The sequence below is a fragment of the Palaemon carinicauda genome, chromosome 39, assembly GCF_036898095.1.
Source record: "Palaemon carinicauda isolate YSFRI2023 chromosome 39, ASM3689809v2, whole genome shotgun sequence".
NCBI lineage: Eukaryota > Metazoa > Arthropoda > Malacostraca > Decapoda > Palaemonidae > Palaemon > Palaemon carinicauda.
In genome coordinates, this window is record NC_090763.1 from 46382062 (window position 1) to 46401536 (window position 19475).

The 19475-nt window shown below is 36.2% G+C and overlaps 1 protein-coding gene and 1 pseudogene across 1 annotated transcript in view; one reads left to right on the forward strand and one right to left on the reverse strand.

Annotated features, from left to right (window-relative positions):
- Window positions 1–7306, forward strand: part of Tmhs (Tetraspan membrane protein in hair cell stereocilia) — a 189357-nt gene extending 182051 nt beyond the window's left edge. The window contains exons 4-5 of the mRNA XM_068362863.1: window positions 1288–1536; window positions 4472–7306. Coding sequence (XP_068218964.1) covers window positions 1288–1536; window positions 4472–4671 — 449 coding nt within the window. The 3' untranslated portion in view covers window positions 4672–7306. The remainder of the gene's footprint in view (window positions 1–1287; window positions 1537–4471) is intronic.
- Window positions 7307–8165: 859 nt separating this feature from the next.
- On the reverse strand, window positions 8166–16752 carry LOC137631380 (uncharacterized; annotated as a pseudogene).
- Window positions 16753–19475: the final 2723 nt, after the last annotated feature.

Genomic DNA, 19475 nt, shown 5'->3' on the forward strand with positions numbered 1-19475 from the left:
GAAACGTGAAGTAGGAGATGATGAATGGAGAAGTATTGATTTAAAGAGTTCAAGATAGAGACGACTGGCAAAATCTAACTGAGGTCCTTTGCGTAAATATGCGTAGGAGGAATTTTTTACGAACTATAATCCACTAAGAATACCAAAAATATGATTCAAGGGGTATAAATAGTTCAGCTTAAGTAATAGTATAAGTTCGTTGAGGCATTTTACATTTTCATATTCCTACATTGAAATGGAAACTAAGAAATTATAGTTATTCAGTAGTCAGGCTGTGCAGTTTTTGTCTGCATTAGCAATTAACAAACCATTTCAAGTTTTTATTATAAGAAGATAATTTGATTATTTCTGATGTGATTTTAAATACTAATTCTATTATCATTATTAATGAAGTTATCATCATTATGATTATATCAAGTGTTGTAGTTATGAAATAGTTGTAAGTTATTTATAGAATTGTAATGGTATAATTTAGTTATTTTATAATATTGTTTTAAATAATTATTTTAGGGTTATTATTATTATTATTATTACTATCCAAGCTACAACCCTAGTTGGAAAAGCAAGATGCTATAAGCCCAGGGGCTCCAACAGGGAAAAATAGCCCAGTGAGGAAAGGAAATAAGGAAATAAATCAATGAAGGAACAAATTAACAATAAATCATTCTAAAAAACAGTAACAACGTCAAAACAGACAAGTCATATATAAACTATTAACAACATCAAAAACAAATATGTCATAAATAAACTATAAAAGACTCATGTCCGCCTGGTCAACAAAAAAGCATTTGCTCCAACTTTGAACTTTTGAAGTTCTACTGATTCAACCACCTTTTTATATTATTATTATTATTATTATTATTATTATTATTATTATTATTATGATGATGATGATTATTATTGTTACTATTATTATTATTATTATTATCATTATCATTATCATTATTATTATTATTATTATTATAATTATTATTTTTATTATTATTAAAATTGTTATTTTCATTATTATTAAGATTATTATTATTATTATTATTATTATTGTTATTATTATTATTATCATTATTATTATTATTATTATTATATTATCATCATTATTATTATTATTATCATAATAAATATCATAATTATTATTATCATTATTATTACTATTATTATTATCATAATTATTATTATTATTATTATTATTATCATTATCATCATCATCATCATTATTATTATTATCATCATCATTACTATCATCATTATTATTATCATTATCATTATTATCATTATCATTATTATCATCAGCTTTGTTGCTTGTCGTCGGCGTCGTTGTCTTCCCTGCCGGATGGTCGGCCGAGCAAGTCCGGGAGATCTGCGGCCCAGCTGCCCGACCCTATAATTTGGGCGAATGTGAAATGCGGTGGTCGTACATCTTGGCTGTCATCGGCGTGCTGGATGCTGCCGTGCTCGCCTCTCTCTCATTCGTGCTTGCTACGAGGCACGTGAAATTGCACCCGGAACCCGAGCCCATATATGGGGGTTCCGTATACAAAGGTTAGTTATCTTTAATTTTTGCTGTTTTCCTATATCATTAAGTCTTTGAATTCTTGAACTGTTCCGTTGTTGTTGTTATTATTATTATTATTATTATTATTATTATTATTATTATCCAAACTTTTGAATCCTTGAACTGTTCCGTTATTATTATTATTATCCAAACTTTTGAATCCTTGAACTGTTCCGTTATTATTATTATTATCCAAACTTTTGAATCCTTGAACTGTTCCGTTATTATTATTATTATTATTATTATTATTATTATTATTATTATTATTATTATTATTATCCAAACTAAAACACTAGTTGAAAAAAGCAAGATGCTATAAGCCCAAGGGCTCTAACAGAGAATATAGTCCAGTGGGGAAATGAAATAATGTAACATGGAATATTGTACCCTCAAGCAAGAGAACTCTGACCCATTATAGTGGAAGACCATGATACAGAGGCTATGGCACTACCCAAGGGTAGAGAACATTGGTTTGATTTTGGAGTGTCCTTACCCAAGATAGTGGAAGACCATGATACAGAGGCTATGGCACTACCCAAGGCTAGAGAACATAGGTTTGATTTTGGAGTGCCCTCCTAGAAGATTTGTTAACTATAGATAAAAGAGTCTCTTCTACCTTTACCAAGAGGAAAGTGGCCACTGAAGAAGTACAGTACAGTAGTGACCTTGAAGGAAGAAGATTTCTTTCGGTTATCTTAGCGTTGTCAGATGTATGGGGGAATAAGGAAAATGTGTGAAGAATAGGCTAGAGCTAGACTATTCGGTGTATAATTAAAGGGAAAATGAGCCGTAATCAGAGCGAAACTCAATTTAGTGCCGTACCATCTGACCAGTCAAAGGACACAATAACTCTCTAGTGAAGTTTAATTTGTCATTTTTTTTCCCACTAAACATAACTCTAGATTACAATGGCTTTTGATATCATACGTCAAATTGTGCAATTCCTCGTCTTATAAGTGACAATTTCTTGATGACATACCTTAACATCATTCCCTTTCTGATATCCGAGAATGATAATCCCATATCAAGTCATAATATAATTCGAGTGATTAGTTCTTTAATTACTTTATATATTTCCAGTATAAGGAAAGATAATGATCAAAGCACATCAAGCAATAGTGTAAATTCAGGTTGTCATATCTTTGATGTAAATCTGGACGGACATTATTATTATTATTATTATTATTATTTTTATTATTATTATTCTTCTTATTATTATTATTATCATTATTATTATTATTATTATTATTATTATTATTATTATTATTATTATTATTACTATCCAAGCTACAACCCTAGTTGGAAAAGCAAGATGCTATAAGCCCAGGGGCTCCAACAGGGAAAAATAGCCCAGTGAGGAAAGGAAATAAGGAAATAAATAAATGAAGAGAACAAATTAACAATAAATCATTCTAAAAAAAGTAACAACGTCAAAACAGACATGTCATATATAAACTATTAACAACATCAAAAACAAATATGTCATAAATAAACTATAAAAAGACTCATGTCCGCCTAGTCAACAAAAAAGCATTTGCTCCAACTTTGAACTTTTGAAGTTCTACTGATTCAACTACCCGATTAGGAAGATCATTCCACAACTTGGTAACAGCTGGAATAAAACTTCTAGAGTACTGCGTAGTATTGAGCCTCATGATGGAGAAGGCCTGGCTATTAGAATTGTCCAGGGAGATCTGAATGTATTATTATTGTTATCCAAGCTACAACCCTAGTTGGAAAAGCAAGATGCTATAAGCCCAAGGGCTCCAATAGGGAGGAACAATTTCTTCTTAATGCACTGTAATAATTCAGTGGCCACTTTCCTCTTGGTAAGGGTAGAAGAGACTCTTTAGCTATGGTAAGTAGCTCTTCTAGGAGGACACTCCAAAATCAAACCATTGTTCTCTAATCTCGGGTAGTGCCATAGCCTCTGTACCATGGTCTTCCACTGTCTTTAGATAGAGTTCTCTTGCTTGAGGGTACACTCTAGCACACTATTCCATTTTATTTCTCTTCCTCTTGTTTTGTTAAAGTTTTTATAGTTTATATAGGATATAATTATTTTAATCTTGTTCTCTTCTTAGAATATTTTATTTTTCTTTGTTTCCTTTCCTCACTGAGCTACTTTCCTTGTTGGAGCCCCTGGGCTTGTAGCATCCTGCTTTTCCAGCTAGGATTGTAGCTTAGCGAGTAATAATAATAATAATATCTCTTCCTCTTGTTTTGTTAAAATGTTTATAGTTTATATAGGAGATAATTATTTTAATCTTGTGCTCTTCTTAAAATATTTTATTTTTCTTTGTTTCCTTTCCTCACTGAGCTACTTTCCCTGTTGGAGCCCCTGAGCTTATAGCATCCTGCTTTTCCAACTAGGATTGTAGCTTGGCGAGTAATAATAATAATAATAATAATAATAATAATAAGTTTTTATAGCTTATACATAAGAGATAATTATTTTAATGTTGTGCTCTTCTTGAAATATTTTATTTTTCTTTGTTTCCTTTCCTCACTGAGCTACTTTCCCTGTTGGAGCCCCTGGGCTTATAGCATCCTGCTTTTTCAACTAGGATTGTAGCTTAGCGAGTAATAATAATAATAATAACAATAATAATAATAAGAAAAATAATAATAATAATAATAATGATAGCCCAATTTTCCCTGTTGGAGCCCCTGGGCTTATAGCATCCTGCTTTTCCAACTAGTGTTGTAGCTTAGTGAGTAATAATAATAATAATAATAATAATAATAATAATAATAATAATAATAATAATAATAATAAAATTAATAAGAAAAAAAATTAATAATAATAATAATAATAGCCCGGGGAGGAAAAGAAATAAGAAAATAAATAAATAAATAATTCTAAAAACTGTAAACATCTAAATCTTTATTCAATAAATGAAACTGAGCATCCCATTGCAGGCCAAATGAACCCAGGCTTCGTGGGTGATGCTGCCAGCCTTGCCGGATCTCGCAAATCCCTGAATCTCCAGCCAGTGATGCTGATGCCTCACCCGGACCACGACAGATATTCGGAATATTCACATCACACAGGACGATCCAAATCGTCAGCTGCTTACCGAGCTCATTATGCATCTTCTGTGCAGAACTTCCAGTTGTAAATCTTCTCTGGCTTATTTCTTTTTTTTTTTTTTTTGCTTTTTTATTTAATGGTAAAATAACTGATTGTTTAATAGTTACGATATGTTTAAAATGCCATTTTTCGGAACTAAGCCCTCTTTTAAGCAGGTTTCGTTGAAAATTGTGGCAGCCTCAGTGCAGAACTTCCAGTTGTAAATCTTGTCTGGCTTATTTCTTTTTTTATGGATCTTGCTTTTTTTTATTTAATGGTAAAATAACTGATTTTTTAATAGTTACGATATGTTTAAAATGCCATTTTTCGGAACTAGGCCCTCTTTTTAAGCAGGTTTCGTTGAAAATTGTGGCAGCCTCAGTGCAGAACTTCCAGTTGTAAATCTTGTCTGGCTTATTTCTTTTTTTTTGAATCTTGCTTTTTTTATTTAATGGTAAAATAACTGATTGTTTAATAGTTACGATATGTTTAAAATGCCATTTCTCGGAACCAGACCCTCTTTTTAAGCAGGTTTCGTTGAAAATTGTGGCAGCCTCAGTGCAGAACTTCCAGTTGTAAATCTTGTCTTGGCTTATTTTTTTTTTTGGATCTTGCTTTTTTTTATTTAATGGTAAAATAACTGATTGTTTACTAGTTACGATATGTTTAAAATGCCATTTTTCGGAACTAGGCCCTCTTTTAAGTAAGTTTTTTTTTTTTTTTGGATCTTGCTTTTTTTATTTAATGGTAAAATAACTGATTGTTTAATAGTTACGACATGTTTGAAATGCCATTTTTCGGAACTACACCCTCTTTTAAGCAAGTTTTTTTTTGGATCTTGCTTTTTTTTATTTAATGGTAAAATAACTGATTGTTTAATAGTTACGATATGTTTAAAATGCCATTTTTTCGGAACTAGGCCCTCTTTTAAGCAGGTTTCGTTGAAAATTGTGGCAGCCTCAGTGCAGAACTTCCAGTTGTAAATCTTGTCTTGGCTTATTTTTTTTTTGGATTTTGCTTTTTTTTATTTAATGGTAAAATAACTGATTGTTTAACGGTTACGATATGTTTAAAATGCCATTTCTCGGAACTAAACCCTCTTTTAAGCAAGTTTTTTTTTTATCTTTTTTTTTTTATTTAATGGTAAAATAACTGATTGTTTAATAGTTACGATATGTTTAAAATGCCATTTTTCGGAACTAAGCCCTCTTTTAAGCAAGTTTCGTTGAAAATTGTGGCAGCCTCAGTGGGGTATAACTTGCAATTGAATTATCTCACTTTCTCATTTTTCTTTTTTCATCACTGGCGGCATGAATGACGTACATATGAAAGAAGAAAAATCCGAATGATAAAGAAAATTGAATTAACAAAAAAATGCCACTGAGACAACTATAATCTTCAACGAAAACTAAAATGCCATTTATCATTACCTAGAGACAACAAAGTAGTTTTCGTTGGGATTTTAAATTCAATAAAGTAATCAGATTGAATTGTAAAAATAAATTATTTTCCAAGATAATTATGCTATACTCGTTTTCTATGACTGGAATTCTTGCTAAACATTAAACAGTTAACCCGAGGGTTTGGTTCCATTTTCTGTGTTTGTAAATATCGATTTATCTCTTTACCTGTTCCTATTCATAACACATAATAATATACTTTTATGTTACATATTATGGCCTTCAGTCCACCTATTGAAGAGATATTAATGTTAAGTCATCCAACGCCTTTGGAAAATTGATTAAGCTTGAGATTTTTGTTATTATATATTCTTCCTGTGAATTCACAGTTTATAAACTAAATTAGTAATGCTATAAGTCATTAAATAGAAAAATCTGCTTTACCTTTGTACAGGTAAAACTCATTTTGAAATACTCGTCCATTTTACAAATGGAAATATGTCTGTATAAGCTAGAAAGGTTCCACAATGATATAAGACGTATATAAAACTGTGTATTTTTATAGATTACATAGTTTTATACACGTCTTAAGCCCTGTTCACGCGATAGAGCATGCCCGACGGGCAAACAGTGATACCAGGCCACAATAGTTGGTGAAAATGAGCGTTGATGACGTCAGAAGCGGGAAAACTAAAGGCTGGGATCTGGCAACACTTGTATGATGCCAGATCCCTTCTTCTTCGTCTTTAGATTGCCCGGAGCTTCTCTCCGGACTGGGGCTTTTTGACGGTGCGTCTAGCCCCTAGGTGGTTGCCAGATCCCTGTCTGTGATTTTCCCGCTTCTGACGTCATTAACCCTCATTCTTACTAACTATCGTGGATCACCTACGGGCCAACCAAGGGAAAGGCCCGTGCCAACAACAAGTGTTGGCTTTAATACCCCAACAACAAACAATAACTAACTATTGTGGTCTGGTATCACTGTTTGCCCGTCGGGCATGCTGGATCGTGTGGACAGGGCTTTATATCATTACAGAACCTTTTTGGTATAACAAGGAAGTATGGCATTGTACTTATTTGCCTCATGTATGTATAAAGTTTCTAAATTGCTGGGATTAAAATCAGGGTAAGTTCACTTCACTCTTGCTGTTGATTTACTGTACATTTGGGAATTACTGAAAAGGTTACAGCGTACAGAAGTTCCTCTAAGTGTAATAGTAATGACTGTAGCTTGTATATTACTTTTGCTTTATTAAACTTTATCTGTGAATGGTCTGCTGACAATGTTGCCTTTTATTTTCGAACTTTCGGTAATGATTTAATATTAAAAAACCATCTTATGTGACAAGGAATAAAGAAAAACTTTAAGTATTATTTTGTCTATGTATTTCACAGTTCAAAAAATACAGATGCATTAAATGTTTATATAAAATGTCTTATAGTTTATTAAGATTTTATATTTACATTTATTACAACAAATTAAAAAACAGCAAATTTTTATTCATATACAAAGGTGTGGTGCCATTATTTTATCAATATTTCCGGATACCAGTAAAAATTATACTAATACAATTTAGTCTTTAAAAAAGAGGGAAGAATTACGATAAGTTATCAATGAAATATATTGTGAAATATAGTTCTGAATAAGAAAATGTAAACTACAGATAATAAAACGCACCATAGGAAGAAGAAATTGTAACTCCTTGGTTTTAAATAAGATTATTTTTACTTTAACTTTTTTGTACTGACGTCAGCCGGCCTATTCTAAGCAATCTGATCTATAAATGTCTACAGAACCAGAAACAAGAATCTAAAGAAAGCTATGACCCATACTTATGAGATCCCAAACACCTGGTATAATTTACAAATAACAGTATTTTTATTATTATTATTATTATTATTATTATTATTATTATTATTATTATTAGCCAAGCTACAATCCTAGTTGGAAAAGCAAGATGCTATAAGCCCAAGGGCCCCAATAGGGAAAAATAGCTCAGTGAGGAAAGGAAATAAGGAAATAAATAAATGATGGAGAACAAATTAACAATGAATCATTCTAAAAACAGTAACATCATCAAAACAGATATGTCTTACATAAACTATTAACAACGTCAAAAACAGATGTGTCATTTATAAACTATGTTACATAAAATTGTAATTTGAATTTTCCCATTACGCAACTTACTCTCTCGTGGACAGGAATTTCTTTTCGTCATCTCATACATGGGTTGACTTCCAGAAACGCACAGGACGGGACACAACGAACGGACAGGGCAGTGGTCCGATCCAATTGCTCAGCCCATTTAGTTCTCTTGCCTGTGTTTTCTAAGACGAGTTCTTGAACAGACGAACTCTGCTTGAGCAACGTCTTCAAGGCCTCTGCGTACGCTTTTCTTATGTTCAGTTGTTTTATGTGCAATATCTCTATGCTCCGGAAGCAAGCACCACTCAAATGATTGATCTCATTTGCCATGTCCTCTGAAAACACTATGTATTGGAGATTAGGGGCTGCTAGAATCACTTTCTCAAGGATGTGAGAAACACGGTCCGAGTTTTCGCCCAGTGTTCCGCTGAATTCTAATTTCGTCAGTTCGCTCAGTGGTTTGAGACCCATTCGAAGGAGAGAGCAGGTGTTGACGATCCAAGCCTCGTCTAAACGCAGGGAGAACTCCCTCAAAACAGGGCAATAGTTTAAACAGTGGAGAGCCTCTGCCAAATCTGCTGTAGTGCTCACTTGGATCGAGAGCATCAGCAGTGCTTTGCCGGCATCCCTGAAAAGAATGGAATAGCTCTGTCCGGGTACAGGGGGGTTCCCAGACAGGTGCGAACCATCAGGAGAGAGCAGCAGTTTTAGCCCATTGAAGTGGGTGAAACATAGCGCCAGGTAAATATTAATCCTACTTCCAAATAACCAAATAGCAGTGCTCGTCAATTGCAGGTGGGTGATTTCACAGTTGTCATCGTAATTTATAAACTTTTTTGGAAAACACTTCGAGTTTTGGATGAGCGCCTATGAGGGATGGGAAATTTAATATCATTGCCAAATCGAACTTGTGTCTGAGTTCGTTCTGACAGCAGGGCATATCGCAATTCAGATGGTAAGTGGAATCGTGAGATGAGGCGAGCATCAGTCCAGGTTGGAATTGTTTCAAGACGTATTTAAAAGCGTGGAAGCATTCGAGATCTAATGAGCAACTGACGTAAACTCTAGACAGTACAGGAAAACTGACTTCCAGAGACTCATTTCTGCGAGCGGCCTCCATGACTTCCCCTTTCGATTTCCTTTTGAAAAAGAGCTCGAAAAGGTCGTACCTACTGGAGAAGGACCCTTCTCTGTTGATGCCTATTTCTTTCAGAGTCCTGCCACATATCTGTGGTAGCAGAGCTATAGCTTCTCTTCTAAAGAAGACCTCACGAACGAAGATTTTCTTCAGATTCGGGGAACTCGAAAGCATCGTCTTGATGAGAGAGATATCGCCAAATACAAGCGAGCTGGCGTCGAGGAACTCCATGTGAAATGGGGCGAGAGATTTCAATAATTCGTCTAATTCTTGGCACTCGGGTGACTTCATAATCTGTAAAGACAAGAAATCCACTGATACAGATCCTTAGTGTTAACTTAAATACAGGTTGCAGAAAAAACTATTATCTACAAAGTTGAAAAACACCGCAAGAAGAGGAATATAATAGACTATATTATCAGATAGAAGTAGTTGCATAGCTTAGACCGATAGGTCACCAAGATATGATCAACTTAACATGGACTAAAAATTAATACGTTCATCCAATCTTCAATTATTTTAACATCACTCTTATTACAATTCTTTATTTATTCATCTATTTAATTGTTAAAATTGTTATTATAATTGTTGTTTAATTTCATTTGGTGTTGGACCGTAGCTTATTATTATAATCTAAAATTTATAATAATTATTACTATTGTTATTATTATTATCATTATTATTATCATTATTAGCTAAGCTACAACCTCTAGTTGGAAAAACAGGATGCTATAAGCTTAGCTTAGCTTGTAATGATGATAATACCCGAAGCCACAGGAGGTACAGCACACACAAACAAACAAACCCTTACCTCGATGAATTCTGATGCAAAATCTCCAACATCGTAGCAAAAGAGGAGCTGAATCACTAACTTGCAAAGAGGCTTCACGTGAGTGTAATTCAGTCCCGAGTTCAGTATTGCATTGATTTCTTGGCTGATCAAAGAGCGCGTGGACCTGTAGTGCTTGTTGCAGAGGACACGACTCGACCAGTAATAGTCCCTCAGTGCAATTAGGTGAGACTGTAAAAGTAATTATAATGAGTTTTTACTTAATTTCCATTGATGTCAGTCCTTTGACTTATACGTTTTCTCAACGCACCCACAACCAAGAAGGAGCAGAGACTAAAAGAAATTATAATGAGTTGATACTTAATTTCCATTGATGTTAGTCCTCTGACTGATACGATTTCTCAATGGACCCACAACCAAAAAGGAGCAGAGACTGTAAAAGAAATTATAATGAGTTTATACTTAATTTCAATAGATGTCAGTCCTTTGACTGATACGTTCTCTCAACGCACCCACAACCAAGAAGGAGCAGAGACTAAAAGAAATTATAATGAGTTTATACTTAATTTTCTTAGATGTTAGTCCTTTGACTGATACGTTTTCTCAATGGACCCACAACCAAGAAGGAGCAGAGACTGTAAAAGAAATTATAATGAGTTTATACTTGATTTCCATTGATGTTAGTCCTTTGACTGATACGATTTCTCAACTCACCCACAACCAAGGAGGAGCAAGGTACCAATCTTTCGTGTAAACTAACTCTTAACTTCAGCCTTTCTGAACAGAACATTTTCTGGCCAAGAAATCTTGTTACAGCCGGGGGTTGCCAGGTTGGCATTTTTTCAGGTCAAAAAAAAAAAAAAAAAACAAATTTGGCCTTTTTGAAATTGGTTGGCTATTAATAACATCATGAATAAAGGTGGGCCAAAAATACTATAATTTTTGGCCTTTTTCTACTAATGAGTTGGCCTTTTAAAGCTCCTGCTATCTAATGTCGCATGAGGGTCTGCCCCTCTCTTTTATTCTTTCCCTGTACTTCCTTTCCCCCCTTTTTTTTCCCTTCTCCTTTCCCATCCCAGGTACCTGCCCTCGGGCTATGAACTGGATTGTATCCAGGGGTACTTATCCTTTCCCCATATTCCCCACTTCCCTGTCCTCATCGTACTGGTACTGGCCTATTCTCATTTATAAAACCTGGCAATCCTGCGCTGTACTGTTATTACTGTTGTTTTTATACACCGTTTAAACGTTTAACCAACTTAAGTAACCTTTTTGACGTTTTCTTCTATCTTGAACACTTAGATAGTTCTTTCCTTTGTATTTTAATGAATATAGGCGTACTCTGTAGCATCTACGTTTATAAATGCAGATTATTGCCTAAAATTACCTTCCAGTCTCTATTCCTGTATTCTTATGAAGATAGGATCAACTTTGCCCTTCATTTTATTAAACCATCCTTGCATTTCTCATAATCTAACAAAAACTATTTTTTTTTTCTGAAACTATCCATAATATAATGCATGATTCTTCTATAATCACCATTATGTGGTATCTTCCCATTAATTTGGAATTATTTATTCCCATTTTGATCTTTCTAATATTATGACGTTTCTAATATTAATTTAACCTCTTATAACATTTCAATTTGCACCCCGGGTAGACTGTTTTGTTGCACTCCATCTTAATTAGAGCTTTCTTCACTTTTATATATCGTATCTCATTTTAATTAAACCTGTTATTAAGCATCTAATAGTTAATGAAATAGAGTTGGCTTTTAAAAAACTAAAATATATGAAAAAGTATTGTAAATATATAAACATAATTGTATGTGGATTCTTGTGGGTAACAGAAGGACGTCTGGAGACGAATACTGCATGTAGGGCTGCACAGAAAAGAACTAAATTGATGCCAGAGCTTGGAGGTATTTGAGAGCAGAAAGTGGTCCACCAGATGAACACCACGAGCTGTAGACCTACTCTAAGTCTAGAGATTCTAGGGGAACTTACCGCCAACTCTTTAGTAGTCCTGCTCACCAAGAATCTAGGCCTATAAAATGCAATTTCTAACAGCCTCTTCCTTACCAAAGCTTGGAGTTATTTGAGAGCAGAAAAGGGGTCCACCAGTTGAACACCACGAGGTGTAGACCTACTCTAAGTCCAGAGATTCTAGGGGAACTTACCGCCAACTCTTTAGTAGTCCTGCTCACCAAGAATCTAGGCCTATAAAATGCAATTTCTAACAGCCTCTTCCTTCGCTGATGCCAGAGTTAGGAGGCATTCGAAAGCAGAAAGGGGTCCACCAGATGGACACCACGAGGTATAGACCTACTCTAAGTCTAGAGATTCTAGGAGAACTTACCGCCAACTCTTTAGTAGTCCTGCTCACCAAGAATCTAGGCATATAAAATGCAATTTCTAACAGCCTCTTCCTTCGCTGATGCCAAAGCTTGGAGTTATTCGAGAGCAGAAAAGGGGTCCACCAGTTGAACACCACGAGGTGTAGACCTACTCTAAGTCCAGAGATTCTAGGAGAACTTACCGCCAACTCTTTAGTAGTCCTGCTCACCAAGAATCTAGGCATATAAAATGCAATTTCTAACAGCCTCTTCCTTCGCTGATGCCAAAGCTTGGAGTTATTCGAGAGCAGAAAAGGGGTCCACCAGTTGAACACCACGAGGTGTAGACCTACTCTAAGTCCAGAGATTCTAGGGGAACTTACCGCCAACTCTTTAGTAGTCCTGCTCACCAAGAATCTAGGCCTATAAAATGCAATTTCTAACAGCCTCTTCCTTACCAAAGCTTGGAGTTATTTGAGAGCAGAAAAGGGGTCCACCAGTTGAACACCACGAGGTGTAGACCTACTCTAAGTCCAGAGATTCTAGGGGAACTTACCGCCAACTCTTTAGTAGTCCTGCTCACCAAGAATCTAGGCCTATAAAATGCAATTTCTAACAGCCTCTTCCTTACCAAAGCTTGGAGTTATTTGAGAGCAGAAAAGGGGTCCACCAGTTGAACACCACGAGGTGTAGACCTACTCTAAGTCCAGAGATTCTAGGGGAACTTACCGCCAACTCTTTAGTAGTCCTGCTCACCAAGAATCTAGGCCTATAAAATGCAATTTCTAACAGCCTCTTCCTTACCAAAGCTTGGAGTTATTTGAGAGCAGAAAAGGGGTCCACCAGTTGAACACCACGAGGTGTAGACCTACTCTAAGTCCAGAGATTCTAGGGGAACTTACCGCCAACTCTTTAGTAGTCCTGCTCACCAAGAATCTAGGCCTATAAAATGCAATTTCTAACAGCCTCTTCCTTACCAAAGCTTGGAGTTATTTGAGAGCAGAAAAGGGGTCCACCAGTTGAACACCACGAGGTGTAGACCTACTCTAAGTCAAGAGATCCTAGGGGAACTTACCGCCAACTCTTTAGTAGTCCTGCTCACCAAGAATCTAGGCATATAAAATGCAATTTCTAACAGCCTCTTCCTTCGCTGATGCCAAAGCTTGGAGTTATTCGAGAGCAGAAAAGGGGTCCACCAGTTGAACACCACGAGGTGTAGACCTACTCTAAGTCCAGAGATTCTAGGGGAACTTACCGCCAACTCTTTAGTAGTCCTGCTCACCAAGAATCTAGGCCTATAAAATGCAATTTCTAACAGCCTCTTCCTTACCAAAGCTTGGAGTTATTTGAGAGCAGAAAAGGGGTCCACCAGTTGAACACCACGAGGTGTAGACCTACTCTAAGTCCAGAGATTCTAGGGGAACTTACCGCCAACTCTTTAGTAGTCCTGCTCACCAAGAATCTAGGCCTATAAAATGCAATTTCTAACAGCCTCTTCCTTACCAAAGCTTGGAGTTATTTGAGAGCAGAAAAGGGGTCCACCAGTTGAACACCACGAGGTGTAGACCTACTCTAAGTCCAGAGATTCTAGGGGAACTTACCGCCAACTCTTTAGTAGTCCTGCTCACCAAGAATCTAGGCCTATAAAATGCAATTTCTAACAGCCTCTTCCTTCGCTGATGCCAGAGTTAGGAGGCATTCGAAAGCAGAAAGGGGTCCACCAGATGGACACCACGAGGTATAGACCTACTCTAAGTCTAGAGATTCTAGGAGAACTTACCGCCAACTCTTTAGTAGTCCTGCTCACCAAGAATCTAGGCATATAAAATGCAATTTCTAACAGCCTCTTCCTTCGCTGATGCCAAAGCTTGGAGTTATTCGAGAGCAGAAAAGGGGTCCACCAGTTGAACACCACGAGGTGTAGACCTACTCTAAGTCCAGAGATTCTAGGAGAACTTACCGCCAACTCTTTAGTAGTCCTGCTCACCAAGAATCTAGGCATATAAAATGCAATTTCTAACAGCCTCTTCCTTCGCTGATGCCAAAGCTTGGAGTTATTCGAGAGCAGAAAAGGGGTCCACCAGTTGAACACCACGAGGTGTAGACCTACTCTAAGTCCAGAGATTCTAGGGGAACTTACCGCCAACTCTTTAGTAGTCCTGCTCACCAAGAATCTAGGCCTATAAAATGCAATTTCTAACAGCCTCTTCCTTACCAAAGCTTGGAGTTATTTGAGAGCAGAAAAGGGGTCCACCAGTTGAACACCACGAGGTGTAGACCTACTCTAAGTCCAGAGATTCTAGGGGAACTTACCGCCAACTCTTTAGTAGTCCTGCTCACCAAGAATCTAGGCCTATAAAATGCAATTTCTAACAGCCTCTTCCTTACCAAAGCTTGGAGTTATTTGAGAGCAGAAAAGGGGTCCACCAGTTGAACACCACGAGGTGTAGACCTACTCTAAGTCTAGAGATTCTAGGGGAACTTACCGCCAACTCTTTAGTAGTCCTGCTCACCAAGAATCTAGGCCTATAAAATGCAATTTCTAACAGCCTCTTCCTTACCAAAGCTTGGAGTTATTTGAGAGCAGAAAAGGGGTCCACCAGTTGAACACCACGAGGTGTAGACCTACTCTAAGTCAAGAGATCCTAGGGGAACTTACCGCCAACTCTTTAGTAGTCCTGCTCACCAAGAATCTAGGCATATAAAATGCAATTTCTAACAGCCTCTTCCTTCGCTGATGCCAAAGCTTGGAGTTATTCGAGAGCAGAAAAGGGGTCCACCAGTTGAACACCACGAGGTGTAGACCTACTCTAAGTCCAGAGATTCTAGGGGAACTTACCGCCAACTCTTTAGTAGTCCTGCTCACCAAGAATCTAGGCCTATAAAATGCAATTTCTAACAGCCTCTTCCTTACCAAAGCTTGGAGTTATTTGAGAGCAGAAAAGGGGTCCACCAGTTGAACACCACGAGGTGTAGACCTACTCTAAGTCCAGAGATTCTAGGGGAACTTACCGCCAACTCTTTAGTAGTCCTGCTCACCAAGAATCTAGGCCTATAAAATGCAATTTCTAACAGCCTCTTCCTTACCAAAGCTTGGAGTTATTTGAGAGCAGAAAAGGGGTCCACCAGTTGAACACCACGAGGTGTAGACCTACTCTAAGTCCAGAGATTCTAGGGGAACTTACCGCCAACTCTTTAGTAGTCCTGCTCACCAAGAATCTAGGCCTATAAAATGCAATTTCTAACAGCCTCTTCCTTCGCTGATGCCAGAGTTAGGAGGCATTCGAAAGCAGAAAGGGGTCCACCAGATGGACACCACGAGGTATAGACCTACTCTAAGTCTAGAGATTCTAGGAGAACTTACCGCCAACTCTTTAGTAGTCCTGCTCACCAAGAATCTAGGCATATAAAATGCAATTTCTAACAGCCTCTTCCTTCGCTGATGCCAAAGCTTGGAGTTATTCGAGAGCAGAAAAGGGGTCCACCAGTTGAACACCACGAGGTGTAGACCTACTCTAAGTCCAGAGATTCTAGGAGAACTTACCGCCAACTCTTTAGTAGTCCTGCTCACCAAGAATCTAGGCATATAAAATGCAATTTCTAACAGCCTCTTCCTTCGCTGATGCCAAAGCTTGGAGTTATTCGAGAGCAGAAAAGGGGTCCACCAGTTGAACACCACGAGGTGTAGACCTACTCTAAGTCCAGAGATTCTAGGGGAACTTACCGCCAACTCTTTAGTAGTCCTGCTCACCAAGAATCTAGGCCTATAAAATGCAATTTCTAACAGCCTCTTCCTTACCAAAGCTTGGAGTTATTTGAGAGCAGAAAAGGGGTCCACCAGTTGAACACCACGAGGTGTAGACCTACTCTAAGTCAAGAGATCCTAGGGGAACTTACCGCCAACTCTTTAGTAGTCCTGCTCACCAGGAATCTAGGCATGTAAAATGCAACTTCTAACAGCCTCTTCCTTACCAAAGCTTGGAGTTATTCGAAAGCAGAAAGGGGTCCAGTTGAACACCACGAGTTGTAGACCTACTCTAAGTCTAGAGATCCTAGGGGAACTTACCGCCAACTCTTTAGTGGTCCTGCTCACCAGGAATCTAGGCCTATAAAATACAACTTCTAACAGCCTCTTCCTTCGGACCATAAATCGCTTGTAACAGGAGTCGAGTTCCCTGGCCATAAAGTAATGGTGGAGTACCGGCAAACAGTAGCTCACGATGTGGACGGCAGACGCCATTGCGGAATAGAAGACCAATGAGTTTGGCGTCGAGATTTTGGGCACTTGTTTTGGTGCTTTCACCTGAAAGAGACGAAAAAATTAATTGTACTGTTAATGTATTAGAGAGTAAGGAGTTGTAGCAGTATTGCAAATTGGTTGTGAATTTATAAATTATTATTCTAGATGAGTGATTGATTGATTTGAGGTTTTCTGGGCTCCTGACATCGAAGGTCATTGACGCCGATGTAGATGAGTGAGCATAGTTTTTTATTTTTTGTTTTAACTAACCTTACTACAGAGGCATAACACTTACGTCAGTTGTTATGAGAATACATAGTATGCTTATTCTAAAGAGACTGGAGAGAAAGATTGATGAAAAGCTGAGAGATGAACAAGCAGGATATAGAAAAGGTAGAAGTTGCACTGACCAAATTTTCATTTTGAGATATGCTGTGCAACAATGCTTTGAGTATAGAAATCCACTTTTGACGGCTTTTGTGAACTATGAAAAAAGCCTTTGATAGCGTACCCAGATGAATTTTGTAGAGAGTCCTGCGTTATTATTGAATTCCTCTTAAATATGAGAATTTGATTAAGTCTGTTCATGAGCATAGCATGTGCAAAGTTAATGTTAGTGGAGTCTTATCAAATGAATTTCCAGTGAACAGCGGAGTACTCCAAGGGAATGTGTTGTCACCTATAGATAGAGACAACTGGCGAAATCTAACCGAAGGCCTTTGCGTCAAAAGTTTAAGTGATGATGATGATGAGCCTTTAGGCTACTAGGATAAGGTTTTTTCCTATGTATTATCCTACTCCAACACACCTATAGATGACGAGTTACAGCTAAACTAGATTTTCATATTTCACATTCATAGAAAACAATTATTCACTCATTGATCAGTTTTTATCCAAATCTGTGTTTTGAAGAGTAGTTCAGTTAAATGATAAACATTTTACAGAGAAAAATGGAATTTCAGAGGGTGTTATTCTGCTTTTTAAAACGATCTCTATTATATAGAATTTGTATGTGATTACACTGACGTATAAAACTTTGAGTTTTCTGTCGTAAGTCAATAAGGGAAAGCACCCTTTTGGTCATTATTCATCTATTTATCACATATGTATACCTACGAAAAATTATCTTATTCGTTCAAATATGTAACTTTACAGAAACCAACAATTGGATATTTCGCAGGAAACAATTATATTCAAAAATGCAATTAGGTTATCAAACTATCAAACGTAAAAAAAAAAAAATATGTAACTTTATAGAAACCAACAATTACATATTTCGCAGGAAACAATTATATTTAAAAATGCAATTAGGTTATCAAAATATCAAACGTAAAAAAAAAAATATGTAACTTTATAGAAACCAACAATTAGATATTTCGCAGGAAACAATTATATTTAAAAATGCAATTAGGTTATCAAAATATCAAACGTAAAAAAAAAAAAATATGTAACTTTATAGAAACCAACAATTAGATATTTCGCAGGAAACAATTATATTTAAAAATGCAATTAAGTTATCAAAATATCAAACGTAAAAAAAAAATATGTAACTTTATAGAAACCAACAATTAGATATTTCGCAGGAAACAATTATATTTAAAAATGCAATTAAGTTATCAAAATATCAAACGTAACAAAAAAATATGTAACTTTATAGAAACCAACAATTAGATATTTCGCAGGAAACAATTATATTAAAAAAATGCAATTAGGTTATCAAAATATCAAACGTAAAAGAAAAAAAAATACATGAACGACAAACATTGAGAGAGGTCGTTTGCTAAAGTACTTAGTCGTTATCCTGTCTCCGGAAGAGAAGGAACTTAACATAGGAATTATAAGACCAACAATTGGATATTTCGCAGGAAACAATTATATTCAAAAATGCAATTAGGTTATCAATATATCAAACGTAAAAAAAAAAAAAAAAATACATGAACGACAAACATTGAGAGAGGTCGTTTGCAGAAGTATTTAGTCGTTATCCTGTCTCCGGAAGAGAAGGAACTTAACATAGGAAAGGAGTCATAAGACCAACAATTAGATATTTCGCAGGAAACAAATATAATAAAAAATGCGATTAGGTTATCAAAATATCAAACGTAAAAAAAAAAAAACCCACGAACAACAAAACATTGAGAGAGCCTCAGAGAGGTCGTTTGCCGAAGTACTTAGTCGTTATCCTGTCTCCGGAAGAGAAGGAACTCAACATAGGAAAGGACTCCTTTGAAAGGAGTTGCTTCGTTGCAAACTCGCAATCGATCCTATGTGAACTTGTGGTTGTGTTTGATATATGTTGTAACCGTTCTGGATTATCGTACAAGTGTCAAATCGCCATTCCACGCGTTCTCTTCATTTTGACTGCTGTAGTTGGCTTCTCATGGCAACCGGTGAGTAATTAACTTTTTTTTTTCTTTTTATTAAAAAGTTAAATTACACCTTCTTTACAATCACAATATTTACAGTATAATTACATTTAATTGCATTTTTCTATAAACAAATCCATCTAATTTAACAATTTACAACATCACATCTTGATTTTAATTTTTAGTTACTCAAAAACAATAATTTATATACTTTTTGGTGAGTAATTAAGTGATTTTGAGTTCATATGCTATGCACTGTTTTAGTCATTGTGATACGCATTTTACGCTATACAAGATTTTGTATGGTTGCGATTACGCCCAGCTGTAACTTCTTGGGAAAGTTTTATTCCAGCTGTGACCAAGTTGTGGAATGATCTTCCTAATCGGGTGGTTGAATCAGTAGAACTTCAAAAGTTCAAAGTTGGAGCAAATGCTTTT